The 22,359-nt window shown below is 35.3% G+C and overlaps 1 protein-coding gene across 2 annotated transcripts in view; it reads right to left on the bottom strand.

Annotated features, from left to right (window-relative positions):
• The window catches only part of LOC137390005 (WD repeat-containing protein 82-like), a 32,202-nt gene extending 9,916 nt beyond the window's left edge, over positions 1-22,286 (bottom strand). Inside the window, exons 1-6 of one of the 2 annotated variants that reach the window (XM_068076223.1) lie at positions 22,146-22,286; positions 16,432-16,604; positions 13,896-13,993; positions 11,442-11,508; positions 9,751-9,850; positions 2,491-2,607 (exon numbers count right to left, since the gene is read on the bottom strand). In XM_068076223.1, the coding sequence (XP_067932324.1) occupies positions 2,491-2,607; positions 9,751-9,850; positions 11,442-11,508; positions 13,896-13,993; positions 16,432-16,592 (543 nt within the window). In that variant the 5' untranslated portion in view covers positions 16,593-16,604; positions 22,146-22,286. The remainder of the gene's footprint in view (positions 1-2,490; positions 2,608-9,750; positions 9,851-11,441; positions 11,509-13,895; positions 13,994-16,431; positions 16,605-22,145) is intronic. The other variant, XM_068076224.1, reaches the window with a different exon arrangement.
• Positions 22,287-22,359: the final 73 nt, after the last annotated feature.

Below are 22,359 nucleotides of genomic sequence, written 5' to 3' on the forward strand. Positions count from 1 at the left end.
TGAACCAAGTCGGCACAATTGTGTTCCCCAGAACGCACTTTGTTGATAAACTGAGCACACTACATGCTGAGTTCGCACGGCACTTTAGAGACTTGTGGCACAAAAAAACTTTGAGGTGTTTTGCTATCCATTTCATGCCGATGTTGAAACTGCACCTGCGCAAATTCAGATGGAACTGATTGAGCTGCAGTGTAATGGGACGAGGCAAAGTACGACACTGCAGAACCCACATGGTTCATTCCCTCCATCCCTATATCAATGCGTCAGCTCCGTCTTCATGTGGCTCGAACCTTGTGCATGTTTGGGAACGCATATCTATGTGATAAACTCTTCTCAGCGATGGAGATTACCAAATCAGCAAACAGAAGTCATCTCACTGATGAGCACCTGCAGTTCATCCTGAGAATCTCCACAATACCCGACTTTACACCAACCGTAAACAAACTTGTTACCAAAAAGATGCTAAGTGTTCAGCTGTGATCGGAGCATATAACCAGATCAGAGTCATACGAGCAGAGAAGACTGAATGATTTAAATTGTTATTGTTATTGTTATTGTTGAAAAACACGCATTCTATGTATATTTTCTGGCTTTGTAACATGTTCAGATTTCTAACTTGTATAACTTTTGACAGATATTTTTATGGAGAGTAAAATATATATCATTTAAGGTCAAAGTTTGTTTCATAATAATATTTGTGTCTGTTTTTATTCATATTTATCTTCAAAAAACATTTAGTTTTAGGGTGCTCAATTAATGTTAATCCTGCTTGGCCCGCGACCTGAAGTGTGTTTTGGATTTTGGTCCCTTATGCAAATGCATTTGACATCCCTGCTATAGAGGAAGGGTTGCAAAATACAGCACCACAACACTCGAATAGAGATTTGACGGTATATATATATATATCCAAGAATCCTTCAAGACTTTAGAGAGCCAAGTATAGTATCTATCCCTAAAAATCTCTTCATTACAAGACTACTGAATATGCTCCCTAACCTTCACATGTAACAATTTTTTAAGTTGAAGCATACCATTTTTGGTGTAGTTTTACGAGTTACCAGACCTGCTCTTCATTAAACTCTCATGACTAAATCATGCTCAGATATTTGGTAAAATTTCAAGTTTTGTGCTGATTACGTCAGTGAGAATTATAATGAGTGCTGTGTTAGTGTTCTAAAATGATATCTCATATTTAATACTACACAAGTCAATCGATGGTGTCTTACATTATTTTTATTGCAACACCAAAAAATAAAAACCATGGTCTCGCTTTAATTGTTTACGATAGGCTAGTGATAATGTTGAGTATAATATTTTGAACGACATAAAAACTATTCAACTTGGAGCTGAGAGAAAGGAATCATTGAAAGAGGAGAATTTCAACTGCACACTGAAGCTATAGAAAAGTGATAAATTAAGTTGTTTTGAAACAATTGGTACTATTCAAAGTTGGTAAACGCTTCTCTGTATGAGAGCAAATGAAATATCACAAACAAATTTGTGATCTAACGGGATACATACTGGAGCTACCTGTATTAACTACTTACGGAGAAATAAGGTAATACACAAGAACCAAGTGAATCGCCTTGTACCGGGGGTTCTAATATTATTCCGAGCGGTAGAGTACTTTACAAGAAAACTATATCAGTCAGCTGAATTTGTTAATTTCTCTGGCCCAAGTATGTGCCAAATTTTCTGTTTGACCTCCAAGCTTTTTCAGTTTTGTTTACTAAAAACATTGCATGGCTCGGGGAACAAACCACCAAACGGTTACAAAAAAACAGAAAACCTTTATTTATTCGATGAAACAAGTTAAAGACAAAAAGAATAAAAACAGATGCAATGTGAGCACAGAGCGTTTAACACCTTGTTCATTCTGGATGTAGTTAGATGGAGTATTAACGAAAGTTGAGCATACAAACCTGTTGAACACAAAAGTCGGACTGTTTCACTTGAACCAACTACCTCACCATGTTTAAGCTATGAGAACACTGTGTGGAGTTATACTTGCTAATTTAAAATGAGTTTCGATCGTTAGAAACAATTTAAAAGCTAATCCTATTTTTATGAACATAAATTTTAATGTATGAAAATAATCTACGGCAACTCAAGTGTTACAAATAGCTCCAAGGCAGAGTTGCTCGGCAATGTACTCAGTTTTTGTACAAATGTACTTCTCTGAGACTAAACCAAAAACTGAATAACCCGAACCTGTAGCACTCATACTACGTAGCTCCACTGAGAAATATCATTAAACAAAACTAGGAGCTCATTGCTGTCGGACACTATTCCCAGTGAGATTTTATATTCTACTCTTATCGGAAAATTAGAATTGATCTTTGTTGTGCTATTGAGGAAATACGATGATAAAAAGAAAATCTACGAAAAATAAACGATGCAACGTGAAAGATGTAAGGCTACATATATACACGTACAGGAACACAAGCTAACCGAAAAGGCATTGTGAGGCATGGGAGTAGCCGACGATACCTTATCAAATGATCGAAGATCATAAAGCTTGACTTGTTCAGAGTTGATGCCGGCAGCAAATATGAGACCTTCTGGATCGAAGCCAGCTACTGGTCTGCCAGGCAGATGCATCAGACCCTGAGGTTACACAGTTATAATACAGCGAAATTAAACAGGAAAGTGGATACTAAACATAAAGTGTATGGTGTACAGGAAGATGATCTAGAGACTGTCACACTGCGAGTCTGCACTAACAAAACTCATACCAACAAGCGATGCTATAAGATATAAAATAGAGGCTATAAGCATAGCTAGTTCTTTTCAAAATACCTTTAATGTCAGTGTTGACAAATTTAATATTTTTTATTTAAACGAATTTAAACATTCGAAACTCAGGTTTGTTATTCAGCATCAACAATAAATATTTATTGTTAGTACTGAATAATAAATTCATGAGAAATATGGTACGGTAAAATAGCAATCAATAATCCTTTAGCTTAAAATTTTAAATTCATTATGAAGTTATACATTTGTAATATGCTTTCTCCAAGACCTCTAGGCTTGTCTTCAATGTATATATTCAATCGCATATGCTAAGAACCGTGATCACAATTCTTGGAAATCTACTATAAACTAATAGTAATGCATACATTCACCAAGACTTGAGGCTGCCATTACCAACAGCATATATACATGTATATGAATAAAAGCTTATAATCCGAACAGAATGCTCAATGATAAAATCAGAGCAAGTTCAAGCTGGTAAAACAGACTATCACTTTAAAAAAACCACTTTATTACTAGTACTTTCCTGTTTGCTGAGAAATCAGCAAACATGATTGCTGCGGAATGCGCTCAGCAAGCATGAAACTAATAAAAGGTAATTATATTTTTAAAAGCATAAATTTTATAAAAATTATATTTATACATATAAAAATTTATAAATACAAAAAATTAAAAATACTAAAAAGTAAATATATTGGTATATATTGGTATATACATGTATATATGTGTGTATATATAATTACAACTAGGATTCTACTAAATTATAAAACAATGCAGTTAAGTAATACTAAAATAAAATAGCTCTACAAGAAATTGGAGCAAATAGTCTAGTTATGTAAAATAGGTGTACTCAAATTGTAGCTACTGGCAGTTTCATGACTTCTTCTGTCAATCTTCAGGCTGGTACTCCCTGAAGATTGACAGAAGAAGTCATGAAGCAGCCAGTAGCTGAAAGTTAAGTACAACTATTTTACATAACTATTATGTGTATATACATGTATATGCATACAGTGCGCCCTCGAGATATGATTACCCTGCTATACGATTTTCTCACCTTACGAAGTGGAACATGATGATTTTCTCACCTCACCATACAAATTTAAATTTTTTTTCGACTGAACTGAAATTTGGCAGCCGGTGTGCTTATTACGTATGTCAAAATTACAATGACACCAAAATGCTGTTCGCTAAAAACATTTTCACAACGCCTGAAAGAGTGCACTTTAACACGATGATCGATTTCTCTCAGTTTAGCATTTCTAGTATGGAAAATGGTGAGATTTTCTTTAAAAGTAGTAGCGAAGTTGGAGTTGCGATCCCTTCAAACAGATCCAAGGCAAGACAACTTCTTTTAACCTGCTAACAAAAATTCATTGCATTACGTATTAACCCTTTGGCTGGGTTAAAGCCCCGCAAAAACACCTGAAAGTTGTGTAATTTATTTTTGAAAATTCAATAACATTGGTATTTTATGAACATGCATAGCTCAAACTGAAATTTATTTCTACGAACAAAATCTTTTGTACACAAACATTCATGTACATATCTACTACTACAAAAAACTACCATTTACAACTGTTTCTGTATGAAATGCTTGAAAGCATTCCTTTCGGTAGAGTCCAGCGCTATGATGTAGCTGTGCGAGCTACCATAACGATCGTTCTTCTCTGTATATTCCAAGTATATTAAAAGTCCAAAAAGTTTGCATGACTTCTATCATCTGAATTATTTTTATTCTGATCAGACAAAAGATCGGTAACGATTGCAGAATCAAATAAACTTTTATTTTACGGTTTTGAACGCCGAACCGATGCTGACTGGTTTTTCCAATTTTTATTCTTTTCCGAGGAGGCGCGATTTCTTTAGCTTTTAGCACAAAGCAACGCCTCTCAGATAATTGTTTCATATGGTAATTCATCGACTAATATCTTGTTGATGATATTTAAAACTTACTAGCATTCACATCCTTTGTTTAACGTTACTAGACGACAGCTTTATAAACGTCTACCGAAAGCGACATAAAGTTTGTTTCCCCACACAACCGATAAATGACATTTTTGTCGTTTCCCCAGCCAAAGGGTTAAACAGAACGCTTTCGAGAACAGCATCGCTAGAGCTTTCTTGGTGAATTAGGTTGAAAAAGGTTTTAATGAGGTTGGTTAAAAGTTATAGTGCAAACGAAGCCAGAAACAGATAAGTGATAGAGCTTTAGTGATAAAAAGTTAAGTTCCGTAAAATCATTAAAAATACATACTAAAACTTAGCTTAAAGTGTGTGTAGTAAGCTAGACTCATTTAAGTTATATTCAAAGTTTATGTTATACGTACGTCTGTCTCCAAAGTAAGAACTCCCTACGGTACATACTGCACATAGCAATGTTACATTTTAATGCGGATCATAACCAATAAATACCCTAAATACCTAAAGTTGCTGTAGGTAACTATAGTTACTGAAATTAACATACTATTTCGTTGCTAGTTTTAATATATACAGTATTTATATAACATTTTGATCATTTTTACCAGGGATGTTTGCATTATATAATTACTAAGATTTTTATACCACTCTATACTATTTTTTTGCCATATGATGCCAACACTGAAACGGATCAAAATCGTATCCTGAGGGTGCGCTGTATATATATATATACCTATATATATATACATCTTTATATATATGTATATATATATACATATATATAAAGATATATATCAATATATTAAAATATATATATATATATTTTAGTCCAACCACGTCTGATGAGTGCATCACATGAAACAAATTTGTAGCACAACTACTAAAAGTATACTTTCTTCTTAATATTTTTTTTTTAATATTTCATACTCCACTAATTATCTTTTAGGTTTTTAGTGTAGAGTTCTCTTTTTATATGCTTTTGCACCTGCTCTTAATTACTATACATATATATACATATTGTAAAGGATCTGACTCCGGTAGCTGAGTCAGCTTTACGTCCTAACAAGGGAGTCGCAACCTGGGCTACTGGCTGACCTTGTCCGAGGCCTGATTGACCTGCCTGTGGCGGTCCAGTCAGTCCAAGACAAGAATCTAGTAGTCAGGCTTGCTCTGAAACCAAACCCCCGGCCTGCCTCTGGATCTCTATCCCAGGCTAGTCTGGATCCACTAATGGCTGGTCTTAAGACTGGATCTCTAGTGCCATGGCACACCTGATCGAGTCTAGACAAGGCCGTGGATCGCCTCCTAGCCTTCTTAGAGTCACCCTGGCAGTTCCGTCTGTTGATTGCACTGAGTCTGCTTATACAATCGGTGAGCCAACCAGGCAGGCGTCAATAGAAACGGTTCGTATGAGTATATAGCAGTTTATTATCGATATCTTTAATACAAGTATGCACAAGTATGAGTGGAATCAAGCACACTCTGCCTGTCTACCGCGCTGGCTTATATAGCCAGCGCCTATCGTTTAACTCCGCCTACTGATCTATTTATATCACAAAGGATATGCCAGATATAACAGGATGGTTATGTAACAAAAAGGCAGTTCAGTGATACAGTTATATAATAAAAAGGCAGTTCAAGTATGCAATAAGGGAAGTTCGAGAGGTTCGGTTAAATGATAGTGCGGATATATATATGAGTGCAGCAAATAGTACACAGGCATGTCCCGGTCCTCCACAATATATATGTATATATATATATATATATGACAGTGCCAGTGCTCTGATAACTTGAACGCTCTGATAATTCGAACACTTTTGCTCGGTCCCTTGAAGTTTGAGTTATCCGAGTTTCACTGTACACACACATATATATATATATATATATATATATATATATATATATATAAATATACATACATATATATATATATATATATATATACATGTACAGTGAAACTCGGATAACTCAAACTTCAAGGGACCGAGCAAGTGTTCGAATTATCAGAGCGTTCAAGTTATCAGAGCACTGTCACAAGTCCATGTATTTACTTATTTATTAGTAGATACATGTACATAAACAAACTATAATATAAATCAAAAGCACAAATGGCTTGTTTCAAATTAAATGCTTCTAATGTAAAGTTTAAAACGTTTTTATCAAAAAGTATAGAGATTTTTCTATCACTTGAGATTGGTTTGTTGTTTGAGGTGATGTTATTGCCAGGATGTTTTTTAGATTAACATTGGCAAAACTTGATCCTTGCTGAAATGCTCAAAAGAAAAGACATCTTTTTCTTTTGAGCGTTTTACCCACGATCAATTTTGCAGATTTTTTTTGAAGTTTATGCAAAGATTACCTTACTTTACCTGGGATTCGTTAAGAGCAACACTCCGAGGCAGTTCAATTAAAAGTTTTACGAGGTTTTACGGTACATTGTATATCACTCACGCTTTTTGAATGGATACTTATTGAATGTACACACGTATTCTGTGTTTAGGTCAAACGAAGAACAGTTTTTTTAGCTAAGACAACGTATACGTTTAATTACATGTACAACAATTTTTAAGACGTTTTAAACATTCAACATTCCGACGTTGATTCAACACGGAATCAACGTCGAAAAACTATTCATCACGGGCTAGCCGGGTCACGCACTCAAGGATTTTCGCCACGCAAATACAAAACAAAAACATGCTGTTTTTGTTTTGTATGTGCGTGGCGAAAATCCTTGCGCGCGTGACCCGGCTAGCTCGTGCTATTCATCGTATAGAAGTATAAATCAAATTTGACCAAACCTTTAGAAAAGTCATTGACAAAAATATTTTGCCGATGGAGGTAATAACGACGCTTATGAATTACGAAAAGTTGAGGTTTACCTCTATGGCTTGGAATAAAGTGAATTTCTAAAGCGATAGCAACCGTTTCGGTAGCCGTTGGGCAAAAAACAGTTCGAATTAACAGTGTTGAATTCGAGTTATATAGAGCCATTTATCATTGCGTGGGAACGGACCAAGCAAATCCATTCGAGTTAACCATGTGTCCGCTATATCCGAGGGCGAGTTATCCATGTTTCACTGTATATATATATATTTATTATATATATATATATGCATATATATATATTTATTATATATATATATACATATGAACACACATACACGCATATAAATGTATGCTTGTAAATATGCATTATATACATATATGCTGACGAGGCTGTCCACAGACATTTGTACATGCATATACAGTCATACTTCGACTTACGAGCTTAATGCGTTCCGAGACTGAGCTCATATGTCAATTTACTCGCATGTTGGTGCAATTTATTTATATATAGAACAATTAAATATATATTGATTAGTTTCCATACTCTAAAAAAATGCAAACAAAACACGCAAAACAAGATATTGTAACAGAAAGAACATGTTGGTTATTGTCCTAACTTACCACAAGCTTTTAAAAAGCAGCAAATAAAAAATAATGCAAGGAAATGTGATTAATTAAAATGTAAAATTAAATACATACACTAGCAGCTAACGCTAGCATTTGCCAGAGAGGGAGATATCCTAGGGAGTAATAGAGAGTTATCTTTCATTACAACAGTTAACTTTGATAAATTTGGATTTTATCAAAGTCTTAAAAGACAAACTTAGAAGCAAACCTAAAAGCAAACTTTCATTTTTAACTTTACAAAATTAAAATTTCTTCGGCGTTCATGAGGTGGTTGGAAGTTTCTCGCTGGTTAGCTAATTTTTCCTTTGTTTCGCTTTCACGACTAGCCGGCCGTTTTAAGATAAACCTATCTAAGGACATTTGCCTTTGTCGCCCTTTCAACATGTTGCGATTAGGGCGAACACAGGTGTCGTCACAAACGGTTAATGTACGACCACTAGCCAACTTGTCCGAATGTTTATAGTTTTGATAGATAGCACCGGCCTTTTCACATAGCATCGTTCAGTTACGCTGTCACCGGCCAATTGTTGATCTTTTATCCAATGCCTGAGCAGTCTCGCCATCAGCGGTCGTGAAGATCGCTGCGCCATTTAGAAACTATGGTTAGTCCACTTGCGAACTAAATCAATGCCCAGAATATAATCCTTCTGTTTGATAATTGTGAATGTATTTCTGTCATATTGCTGAGCTAGCTCAATCAAGCATACACACTTCGCACATTTTTCAATAATTTTCCGTTTAATAATTGTTATCATTTGCTTTTTCTTTGCATTTCATCTTTCATTTTACTGGCAAACTTTCGGTCTACGCACAGTACTTTTAATTCACATAATTCTGCACTGAAAATCGCGCACAAAATATAACCTGAGCAGTTGAAAAATACAGAGTGATGCTGTTCTCATAAAACACCTCCGGCATACTTGGCAGCTGACTCACGTGCTCGTATCTCAAACATGGCTCGTATGTTAGTGCTAAAACTTGCTTAAAAGCTGGCTCGTATCTCAAGTTTCTCGTACGTTGGAGCACTCGTAAGTTGAAGTATTACTGTATACAAAAACATTAAGATCTACATAAGAGAGATAGTTATATATATAAATACAAAATATCATTAAAAGAATTAACAATATGTTTATAATAGCTAGAAAGGTCACAATATGGGGACTATATTGTTACATGGTGTGATCTTCAGCGCAACTATCCTTAATATAGACTATTTGAAAACGCTTCACAATTTTATTAAAATGGTTCAGGTTTACAAACATTAACAATAGAATTGAATTTAAATACATAATTCTACATTACTGATTTACACTATGAGTCAATTTTGAAGCTTTAAAAAGCCTTTTCTCGATAAAAAATATTAAAAAGGCAATAAGGGTTCATTTCCATTATGGCGATAAATCAACAAAACTGGTTTATCCACCAAGGTTCTTTCAAGGTCAATTAGATGAGAAACATTTCGATGAGAAATCTTGTAACCCTTTAATATCTTTAGGACCTTTTGCTAGCCAAAATGACACTATTTACTTTAAATTCACACAATTTTATTTATAGCCCAAGTGAAAAGCTCAAAGAGGATTTATTTTACACAATAACTAAAACCAGTGAACTGTTGATAAAACTCACATGACAATTCGGCGATCGTAAATCCCAGAGGCGTATGGATTTGTCTAAAGAGCCTGATATGAAGGTATCATCTATTGGAGACATGCATAGAGTAACAACTCTGTAAAACACAGCATCACTTTTACACTGCTACAAAAACGCTACAAAAGTCCTGCAATCTGCCCAGAGATTTGACTCTAACCTACTAAAAACTACAGAAATGTTTAGGAAGAAGGTTTTGTCAAACCTCCAAAATGTTATGCAAATTTACTTAAAGAATAGAGAAAGCATAATATTATTATGCTTTATTATTTATCTTGAAGTGTTGACTGATGTTCTAAAAAAAGAATCACGGAGATTGACCAACCAGAAGCTGAGATATAGCCAGCCAAACACAGGTCTACCAAAAAACATAAGTGTTTTGGTAATCATCAATATATGACGTATGAAATCGACTTATGTGCCATTGGTCAATTAAGCCAACTAATGCGCTCTCCTATAACAATCACGGTGTTTTAATTGGTTTAATCCCTGGAAGTATGAAACAATCAAATTGGGCCTAACAACCATTGCTCTGAGAATTCCGAACCAGTCCCTCTGACGTGTAGATTAGTTTTAGCATAAAATAATTACACGCATCTATTATTTAGCACCATTCCGCTATCTTGCTAGTTCAGCTCAGTTTTGTTGTTCTCCTACTTAGCTTCCCTATTTAAACTCATCTTTAGCGTTGTTCAGATTTTTTTAACTATAGCTAATAAATGGAATCAATTAAATCAATCATCAATCTCGGTTATCATTTGGAATTTTCTACAAGTTATACTAGTTACATCATTTATTCTATACGCAGTTATATTATTATTTTGTATAATATGCATTATGATTATTATATTAATCATAAAAAATAATCATAGATAAGATAATAGATCAATAAAAAAATCAAAAGTTATCGTTTTCTTTTCTTACAGCAAGAGCAGCACAGTCAAGTTATTCTTTTTAAGATTATGGCTGTAGTGAACTTACAGTTTGTTAATAGTGACGATAATCATTAAAATCAACTGAATGCTGCAGTAGATACACAGTAGAAAAATGATGAGTGAACAAAAATTCACATTCCAATTTTTTATTCTAAACGAACTGCAATCGCTGATGTCGCATATAGACTATACAAGCGCCGTTCGTTGAACAGAGGATCTTCGGAGCATATCCGTGGAGATCGAGTTAAAATTTGAAGCACAATAGTCAAAATCTGCTCTTCTGTTTTGAAAAATCATGGCGAGGGGTTGTGGGCAAATGCCTTTACCACACAATGTTTGCTTGATTTTCCTGAAAAACCAGAGCTAGTCTGTAAATTATTTACTATCGCGAGAAGCGTTTCACATCTCGTAGCCAAGACAATCATTATACGTAACGGCGGTAAGGGTGCGCAACTCCGGCACATGAACATTAAGTCGATTTTATATGTCACAGTTTTCGGGATTTTCGAAGGGTTTTCCTCTGATTCTTTATTAGATAGACCTGTGTTTGGCTGGCTATATCTCAGCTTCTAGTGGGTCAATCTCCTTGATTCTTTTTTTAGAACATCAGTCAACACCTCAAGATAACTAATAAGGCATAATAATATTATGCTTTCTCTATTCTTTAAAATACAAAATTGATATGCGATTTATACCTGATTAAATTAAAAGTGCTAAAAGGAAAATGTTACATACTTGTTGGTGTGTCCAGGAAAATATCTGATATACTTATTGTCATGTAGTGAAAGGTATCTCAATGTGTCTACAAATAAACGACTGACATTACTAGAACAAGAAAAATGCAGATATCTCAGTACAAGACAACCTTTGTCGCGTATAAACATATAGTGAAACCTCAACCGCATTTCAGTCAGTCAGGGACTGGCTTTATATCTTAACCTGTCTTATTATTTGGGATCAGATGTTTCTATGAGACTATAATATAAGCCATTCAACAGTCCAAAAACCTCAGATAATGTTGGCAATGAGTATATCAGATGACTACACACAGCAAGAAAACATGCCTCTTAGAAAAATGTAAAGGGAGATTCAATGAAGTGACAATGGAACCAGCTTTATATTGTTACTTTACTGAAGAAGCGTGTCGCCAAAATTTTAGCCTCGACGCTGTTGGGAGGACACAGCCTAGGTGCTGGTAGGTAGATAGGGGTAACTAACTCCCCTCTTAAGGTTGGTGCACACTATATCACCGTATCGCGGCGTTGATGCCACATTACTTCGGTGATAGTCGATGATAACAATGTTCCCACTACCCCAAACCCATCCGCTTTTGCATCAGTAAATACTCCGTGATGGAGTGTTCTCATTTTTCCTTTCTATTCTTCTCAAAGGAACCTCTCTGTGTTTGTGTGCTTAAATCAAATACTAGTCCCACAACAAAAATCACAAATAGAAATAAATAAATTACACTATCTGTGACAGCGAATTACAATCACTGAAATGGTGCACATTGTGCATACTGTCATTGGTGCTCGACGAAATATCATGAAAGTTTGGCAGCTGCAAACATTCCTGATGTTTCAGCGTTGCTTCGTCGATGATATCGGTTTACAATGCGCGTATGAATACCGAAAAGACAACTCCAACATACGACAGTATAGTGTGAAGTAGCCTTTAACAACAGGCGATGTTTACCTTATTTGTTTTATGATATGTGCATATTTTATAATTGAAATGTTCACATTTAGCTCCTTCTATGTCCCTTGCAAAGCTGTGATGCGTCGAGAAACTTTGAGCCATGTGATGGACACTATGTAGATGTAGAGTTGAATATTCACAAAACTTTACTATCCTTTTTTAAAAAATCTGTTTGAACATAAGTGAAGTTTGGACTGTGCTCCGTATTACTAAGCCCTTAAGCTATGAAAGAGAAGTCATAGCTCTGAAACTTCCACCAATAAAAGGCTCAATATAAAACGCCTCGTAGCACTGGTTTATGACGAACACTTCGGTTTCTACCGGAAAGCCCTTATCAAATTTATAGACGCTCGCTACTTTACAGTTTCGTTTCAGCCTGGTCTAATCATCTAGTCGTAATCTGATCATGTGACCCATACTTTCTGCCAATTGGCGCAAACAATTTCTGCAGCATTTTTCGACTATCACAAGTGACCAACAGGCTCCTCATTTTTATCAGAGGACGATATGCACACCATCGAGCTAAGGTTAAAAAATTAAGCTAACTTTTAGGCTAGGTTTTGAGATATCAGTGTTCAAAGTGACAGCATTACAATGATGATAAAAAAGACGCGTAAGGACAATAGACATGGTTTCATTAAATGCGCGAAGTATATTTGTGAAAATATTTCGACGAATGATGTTGCATGAAAGTGTAAACAGAAGCACATCGTGTTGAACTAAGTCCCATTTGAGGCGTTTTGGAGAGGGATTCCAACCAATGACGTTTTCGTAATGGTTGCAATTAACCGTTCATTTTTGAGCTTTTAAGAGCTTGTAATTACATTTCCACATATTTCGTACCTACAACACTGCAGAGTAAGACATAGCGAACCATTTGATATCAGTAATCAGTGATATCAGTATAAGTAAATTTTGTTGCGAGTCAACCTTTAAACCAACATTTACTAATCTGTGTTGAGTTATCTAACCTGAGTCAACCTCTAACACTGATTAACTAGAGACTTTGCTGGCTTTTAAACTGACAGGATACAGTTTGCAAAGATCATAACAACCAGTTATGATCTTTTTTAACTCTCAACTGATGATATTTGGCATCTTAGCAGAGCATCCACTAAGGAGTGGAACACTCATGATAACAAAGCACCCTTAATGTCATCTGTATTATTACTTTTGTCTTGTACAGATATTCCGCAGTAAGACAAGCTTTTGAGAAGACAGCGGAGAACTGCAACAATCATTAGATATCTTAGATTGCCACAAACTTGTCCAATGGCAGTGCATTTTGTAAATGATTAGAAAATAATGTTGCTATACATTCTTTTAGGAAAATCGCCCTACACACATTTTAAATAAACTTGGCTAAGAAAATCGAAAACATTGCTTTGATCGTATGAAATGGTAGGGTAAAGCAACAAAGCTTGTCAGGTACAAAATGTGCTAAGCTACAGGATAACGGCAGTCGAAAGAGCAGACCATTACAGACATTACCATCAACTTTAGTTGAGCTATGAATTGCTGTGTTTTGAGCATGTGTGTAGTTTATGAGGCCAACTCCATACTTCTTGCTGTTCAAATTCTTTTTAGGACTGCAAGTATATATACCACAGCACAGCTAGAAAGGAAGACAAGAAATAGTTAACATACATATTCTAATTGAACGCCACCTCTATTTAAACGCTGAAAGGGTTTTTTATGGGTTGAAAGATAGAGTGCTACCCTTTCATTGAACACTACCTCTATTTGATCGCAACTTTGACATTCTTTGATCTTTACGAACCCATAATAGAAAGTGATCAGTAGAAAAGTGCCCACAAAATCATACTGATAATGGCTCGGTTACATCATAACAATTAATTTGTTCGTTGCTTCCATTCGTATCAAAGTCCATTTTTTAGCTCCAAAGCTTTTCGTTAAAATTTTGAAAGCAATCCCACAGAATTAAGAAAAGTATCAGGCTACTAGTAGTTCTCTGTTTAACGCGGCGTTGACACTTCGATGTATGCGAAAAAATGGTTTAAATTTATGATGGCATATGAACTAGTTTTAGGCTAAAATTTGTGTTTAACGCGCTTGCGGCTAAAAGTTTGCGACTAAATTATTTGTGTGAAATGAAACGCAAAAAGTTTTGCTTTGCTAAAAAATTCTTTGGATGGTACTATCGACTAGTTCAGTTGCGCGGAAGGAAATTTGAGGTCAGACGACATTGTGGAAAAAATTGAACAGCCGGATGTTCATTCCATCAAAAGCAACAAACAGAAAGCAACTGGCTGCGCAAAAGATGCAAATATTTGTGTGAAAATGTTAATTTTTGTTTCTGCATGTATTATAAGTATGGTTCGTGTATGTCACTTGTTTTCGAATATATATTTGTAGCATTTGATAGATTATTATGATATAACTTATAAATATGCAGACATGTGGAATATTATGTGATAAAATCCTTACAGTTATATAAACTCGGCTTATAATGAATCGACGCTCATAACTTCCCTTCTATCGCACATGAAGAGTCAGTTTTGGCTTTAAACTATAGCAAACATACCAATAAGAACAATGAGCTTTTATGCAACATTGGTAAATATATTTATAAAATAAAAAAATGACTTCAAATTTAGAATGAAATGAACAACTGAAAGCTCCAACAAAATGCTCACAGAGAAATAAGATCACCGTAGGTTGATTGCAAGCAATAGATATCAACTAATAGAGATACTTATCACCTATCTAATGCATATTTATATAGAGATTTACAACATGTTGGAGGTAAGTCATTGCAGATTTGCATTCAAAAGGGTTACTGTCGCTCCGGCCTAAGGAGAGTGCAAAATAAAGGCAACATTAGCTTTGCCCGTAAAAGGGTTGAATTTATCTTCCTAAAATTTTGACGTGCTATTTAAAACTACAAGGCCACCCTCTATTTGAACGTCACTTCTAATAAAGCAGTACTATTATAATAGAGGAAGGGCTGAAAAATAGCGCCATGGCGTTCAAATAGAAGTTATACGATATAACAGTGCAAGTAGCAAAGGAAACAAGTACAGTGCACCCCCGGGTAATGATGTCCCTGTTATATGGTTTTTTGCCTTACGACGTGGAACACGATGTTTTTTGCCCGAGCCGTGTGACATTTTTTTGCCATATGATATCAACAGAAATTTCCCTTGAAATTCAAATTTGGCAGTTGGTGTGCTGAGTAAGTCGGAATAACGAAAATGCCGAAAATCTATTCACCGAAATCCTCCCACAACGCATGAAAGCGACATGATATTCGCTCTCATTCAGTTTAGCATTCTCTGTGTAAAAATTAGTGTGACGCGACGATCAATACATGTACCAGCTCAAATCACATCAACCCAAAGGTAAATAAAATGCATGTATATCATATTTATCATAGTAATTGCAGTTGGATGCATATTGTGTGTAAAACACGAAACAACAGGAAAAATGTATCATGAAACCTTTTCCATGCTCCACAGGACTATATTCTTTGATATAAACATTTAGATCACGAATTTGGCCAATACATTCTAAAAATAAATATTTTGCTTATATGATTGTGAGGGTTGTTGCATGATGGGATTTGCGTGGTGCAGGCTACATTGATAAGTGAGGTCACAGCATTGAGGGTAGTCACAACAGCAGTCATACAAAGAGAGTGCCTTTCAAGGCGTAAAAAATTCACAGAAAACACGATAATCAGGCATTTTGTTAGTTCAGCCCCAAATATCTAAATTATAGCAGATGCTGAAGGCCCTATTCAACCTAAACCAGCAAAAGTGACAGAGCAAATCATCTCAAGACTTGATCTTATGAGTTATTTTAAATATTTTGTATTTGTAATTAAAGTTCCTTGACTTACAATATTGTGTAATAAAAAAGAGCTTTTAAATAAAGCCAAAAATCTATCAAAGAAAACCAATTAAAAATATTTGTGACGAGTTCTACACACACAAACCGTGGGCAAACGCATAAGCCTCCTACAGGGTGTACACAGAATTAAATAATTTAATAGGTAAATACTTACGTTCCACTCTGGCAATCGTAAATAATAACTTGGTCGTCATCACTACTAGTAATAAGAGTGTCACCTTGAGCAGAAAAGTTAATGCTGTTTATTACATCAGTATTCTCTCGGAATACTTTGGCAGTTTTAAAGGTTTTGACAACCTGGTCTGTGAGCTTCATAACTTCTAAAAACTAAAAAGAAACCGCACCAAAATGATAAAAAACTGTAACAATGATAACCAAATACTCCAATAATTTGTGATACTAGCAAACACCTATGTCGTAGTATGATACGGTAATATCAATGAAACAAGATTGGGTTATGGTAGATTAGAAATCAATTTTTTTACGTTCATAGGGCCTGGCAAAAGAAGCCTTTTACATATTATAGTAAGCTTGATAAGCAATGAAAAGGGTATCAAGTTCTGAGATGTAACAAATCAAAAAAATGATTTAGTTCTGCTCAGTTAAAAAATTTGCAAAAGACCTCTAAATAGGTAAAAATTGCAGTGGAAATAATTTCATTCTAAATATCTACTGGACTTTGGTAAGCAGTTCTCGTACAGCATGAGATCAAAAAGAGTATTTAAACCTGTGAGTTGTAATCTAAGGAGATAGCAGTGGCTAAAACAAGTGGAGAATGCAAGAGGCTTAGCGTCCTCTGGCAAACTAATATCTCTAACTCTAACTCCTACAGCAATGTCAATATTACCACCCAGAATTTTACTAAAAAAATTACGACGAAGTTTAACTCGTCTCTCTTCCATATATTAAAAAAATTAATTTCATTTAGCTCAGTAAAACTAACTCTGCCTTTTTGTTTAGATGTAAATCTTAGTGCACTGTTTTGAGTTCACTCTAGTAACACAATCTCCTTTTTTAGTTGAGGGTTCCAAACCATGCAGCAGTACTTAACACCAGGTCTAACTAGAGTCCTAAAACAAGCAGCCAACTCAAGATCAGGTGTAACCAATGTCCCAAACCATGCAGCCACGCTCAAGACCAAGTCTAACCAGGGTCCCAAACTATGTGATCATACTCAAGATCGGGTCTGACCAGGGTCCCAAACCATGCAGCCATACTGAAGACCAGGTATAACCAGAGAAATATAAGCAATCTTTCTTGTCTTTTGTTCAGCATCTCCATGAACCCTCCTACGCATGCCAAGTAATTGCTTTCACTCGGATTCAATTTCAAAGAAATATGTTCATTAACTTTCAAATCATTCTGCAACTCCATCCCAAAACCAGGATTAGAAGTTTCACTCTGAAAACGTTGATCACATTACTTGAAAAAATTATTTGCTTCAGTCAACAGAGGTGACTTGCCAACAGAGAGATGAACAATCGCAGATGAATATAATCACTTTTGTGGATTAAATTTGAACCGACAACATTGAACTGACAACTGTGCCCTGCAAGACTCCAGAAGTCACAGGCACAACACCCAAAGACAGGCTCGACACTTAATTACTTGTGTTCTATCTGTCAATTGAATTGATTCTTTACTGTCTTCCTACCCTAGGACACTTATATTTCGCTAGTGTTTAGTTTTGTGAGTAGCATACAGAGTAAAATTTCGCAGCCACTTAATTTCGCAGCTCTGATGAGTGCGAAAATATAGTGATGTGAAAATAAATGCAGTGAAACAAACATAATTAGATTCCTCAGGTTCAGTTCATCGATAAAAAAAATTTCAATTTGGGACTAATTTGTAATTGTGAACCGCAGGTAGAATGGTGTGGGCAAGTTCGATAATGCAAATTGATCGCTTGCTGCCATTCGTTTCTTGGACTATCAACAGGCTCGTATTCCCTGGGACGGCTGGCCGGCTGAGCCGTCCCAATGTTTTGGGAATTTTTCACGGCTAAGTAGTCAAACTCGGATAACTCGCCCTCGGATAAAATGTAACATTTCATCTCAAACACAAGGTTAACTCGAACGGATTTGTTTGGTCAGTTCCAAAGCAATGATAAACTGCTTCATATAACTCGACCTCAACATCATTTATTCGAAAAGCTTTTTGCCCAACGGCCGTGGACACAGTTTTTATCGCTGTAGAATATCACTTCCTTCCAAGCCATAGAGACAAACATCAACTTTTAGTAGTTCTTAGGCGTCATTATTATCAACATCAGCGGCAAAATATTCTTGTTAACGACTTTCATAAAGGATCGCAAAAGATCAAGTTTTACCAAACACCCGCTTAGCCATGTCCCATCGAAAGCATAAAAACCTCCGAATGAACTTAAAATAAAATCCGCAAAATTGATCGTAGTTAAAACGCTCAAAAGAAAAAGATGTCTTTTTTCTGAGCGTTTTAACTGCGGTCAAGTTTTGCCTATTTTAATTTAAAAACGTCTCATCAGTCACATCACCTAAAACAAAACAAATCTCAAAAAATAAAAAAATGTTGATACTTTCCAATAAAAAATTTTGAAACTTCACACGAGAGGCCCGGCTAAGGCCCTACATAAGAGAAACCTGTTGGGGGCTTACACCACTCCCCTCCACACCCCTAGGTGTTTATAACTAGTCGCTTAACATTAGCCGCCCCAACTTGCAACCAGTGAATACAGGCCTGACTATCAATGAACAAAGCTATTTAATTTCGCGTTTTCGCTCGTTCGTTATGATAGTTTAGTTTCGAACATGAAATTTTTGCGAGAGGATGACTCCGCAAATACGCAAAAGTTAGATGAGGCGAATACATAAGTGTCCTAGGGTAGACGAATTGATTCGATTTACCAATATGCAAAAAGGCTCAATCCATTGCTTCACATTAATATAAATACCTCGTTACTCAGCTGTAGTTATTGTATACAATACTATTATATACTACAACTATACTGTTATAATATATTATTACTCTTATTATTACTATCTCTATGATTAGTAATTTATTACTGCATTGACTTAAAATCAATCACGAACAGTGATATCCTATTAGACCAAGTAGTTAATCGTACGTAAGTGCAGTCAAGTAATGCCAGCTGCACACGTTTAACGTTTTCATAAACCTCGATATCCCCAACTATGTTTATTTGTCGATAATATGTAGTATTATTGTTTATGCACCGCGCAACGATATAGTACAGTTTTATAGTTTGCCTGTGCACTGGCAACCAGTTTTGCTATGCTGATTAGATCGTCATGCGCATGAATGTTAACTACATATAATTCAAGCATCAGGCCTCATCCTATGCAGTTGTCTAAATCTATCCCTACGAACTCAGTGGTAGGCTGAACCTAGTTTACTGGTCTAGTTGTTCTCAGTTTTGCGGTTTGTTGGCAAGATTTTCTTTCGCTGGATAAGTAGTTTCACTAGTCTGGTGATAAAACCATAGATATAAAAACCTATATTGGCCAATAATAGCCCATTGGTTGCCTTGTCAGACTTAAATAGCAGTTACGTCATTGTATTGTACCTAACGCTTGGCTGCACTGTTGTTTACAATGGAGCTAACGAGGAGGTGACAAAATCACATTTATTTTCACATAAAAACCTTCTTGGATACATAATCCAGTAAGCCAAAGCGATTCTGTGATATTATCTGATAACCACCATAGATTAAAACTATAAAAGTTGTGAAATGTTAAACACAAATCATGAGACATCAGGGCTTTATTTGCCACCCCCTCTCTCTTTTCGCCTTCCCTCTTCTCCCAAGAAGAAATGAGAAGGGGAAAAGAGAGAAGAGGGAAAGAAGAGGGGGGGGGGGGCAAATAGCCCACCCACCAAAAGAGCCAAACCCTGGCTAAGTAAATAGACTAATATCATGCTGAACTAAACATGACTAAATATGATGAGTATGCAAGTATGTCTTATATCAAAAATGAGACAGAATGATTATTTTACAACTGGCTATGTACCTCGGTCACTAAAGCTGAAGTGTAATGATTGTATCACTAGCATCGTGGATGTTACCAACTATGATGTCAACCAAGCAACGAATTCCCTAATCACAGTTAAAGGTTGACTTGCAACAAAATTCACATTACAGCTATTTGGTATCAAAAGATTCACCATGTCCTACTCTGTTGTGTTGTAAGTGCTAAACATGTGGAAATGTGATTACAAGCTTTCAAAAGCTCAAAAACGAAAGTAAGTAATTTTTGTACTTAAGTAATTAAGTAAACGGTAAGTAATTTTTGTACTTATTAAATACGAGATAAACGAATGAGTATAAAGTAGTAAATAAATGAGAGAAAGCAACAACTTGAATTATTATTGCTCTATCCTAAGCTTTGCATTTTTTGGTGTATTTTCTACTATCTATTATCTAAACAATTCATTGTTGTAATTATTGTCTATTTATTTGTTATTCACTATGTTCATTTGTCATTTGCTAATAGTGATGGTTAATTCAAACATTAATTATTATAATGTAATAAAAAACATTAATTATTATAATACAATAAATGTTAATATTTTTTGTTATGAACAAATAATTGAATAGATTGATTGATAATTTTTTTTATAAATAACAGTCAAATAATAAAAAAATTAATCAAGTATGGTATACATACACATGTATATATATATGTATGGATACATTTAACTTAGTTCATATTGCCAATTCGCTGACAGTGTGTACATCAGATGGTGGACATGATGGAATGTGATAATAATTGTAGTCCTAATGTGGCAATGTATGCATTGGCAAGAATTACACACTATTTCAATTTGCTGCATACCATTTACCTATGGTGCTTTCAATTTGCTTTCACTCACTAATAGCTTTCACTAACTTGTATTTGCTTTTCAAACTCAAAAAATGAGTGTCACATTCTGCTGAACAAGTGCTCAGATACTGGCGTAAAGGGAGAACTACTTAAATATCCCGAGTTTGCTGCTACACATAGTAATTTCATTAGTACTATTCTATTTTGGTCGTTTGTAATGTCAGCTGGCAGAAACTATTATTTTATTGGTTGTTGATTTTGTTGCCGTAACAGTAAGCTATATGTAGTGATGCGTTGATTAATCCTGTGTGATATGACTCGAGTGTTGATGAAGATGCAAATCTGGTAGCTAGTTTTTATAAATTGTGAGAAATGTCAGGCTCTGGATCAATAAGCATTTCTGGACAAACTGTAAAAAACAATTTGATTGTCATCACTGACAACCTTTACACAGGTCCCTGTATAATGTGTTGGAGTGAACACAAGAGTCAGATGCCAAGTTGACTGAAATTAAGTCCTGATATTCTATGCACTCCCCTTGCAACTAATGCTTGGTGGATCACTTAGTCATGAGGAATCACCATATGCACCCCATAGATCGAGGAAGACCACAGCAACTTTGACAATACTTATAGGCCTATTTTGTAAAAAAAGCGCATTGAGAAACCGCTCTATGATATATGATAAAATAAAACTGCAATAATCAATGTTTATTTTATTTCTAAGCTTGTTTTGCATAAAAGTTATCCAACAACATTGGTGTGGGTAAACCACTTTTATTTAGAGCAAAGGCTGAAAAAGCTTGCTCGTAGACAGGTGGCGAATCGATAAAGAACTAATTTTGTCTAAAGAACTGACTCGAATCGATTGATTGGAAGTTAAGACAACTAGAGAATAGAATTGTAGTGTTTTGCTTATTGAATCAATTACCATTTGATCTATGATGCAAAATAATTGGGAATAGAATTATTAATTTTTGGATGAGAATTAGATGGAATCGAGCCATTTTTTAAAGCCTTGAAAACATCTTTGAGGAACAATACTGTACCTTATTTCGATTTAGCAACAATTAATAGCTGAGTGTCGAAAGCAGCACAAAGTAAATAAAAGGTTTACAGAAAATGCAATAACTTTACAACAAAAGAAATACAACGCGACAATATCAAAACTCGCTCTTTCAATTTTATCGCGACGTTAAATGCAGCGGAAATCAATGTGTATCCGAGCAAACGCGGACCTATCAATGCTACAGAAAGAAGAAT

Source organism: Watersipora subatra, chromosome 3 (assembly GCF_963576615.1).
Source record: "Watersipora subatra chromosome 3, tzWatSuba1.1, whole genome shotgun sequence".
NCBI classification, from domain to species: Eukaryota; Metazoa; Bryozoa; class Gymnolaemata; order Cheilostomatida; family Watersiporidae; genus Watersipora; species Watersipora subatra.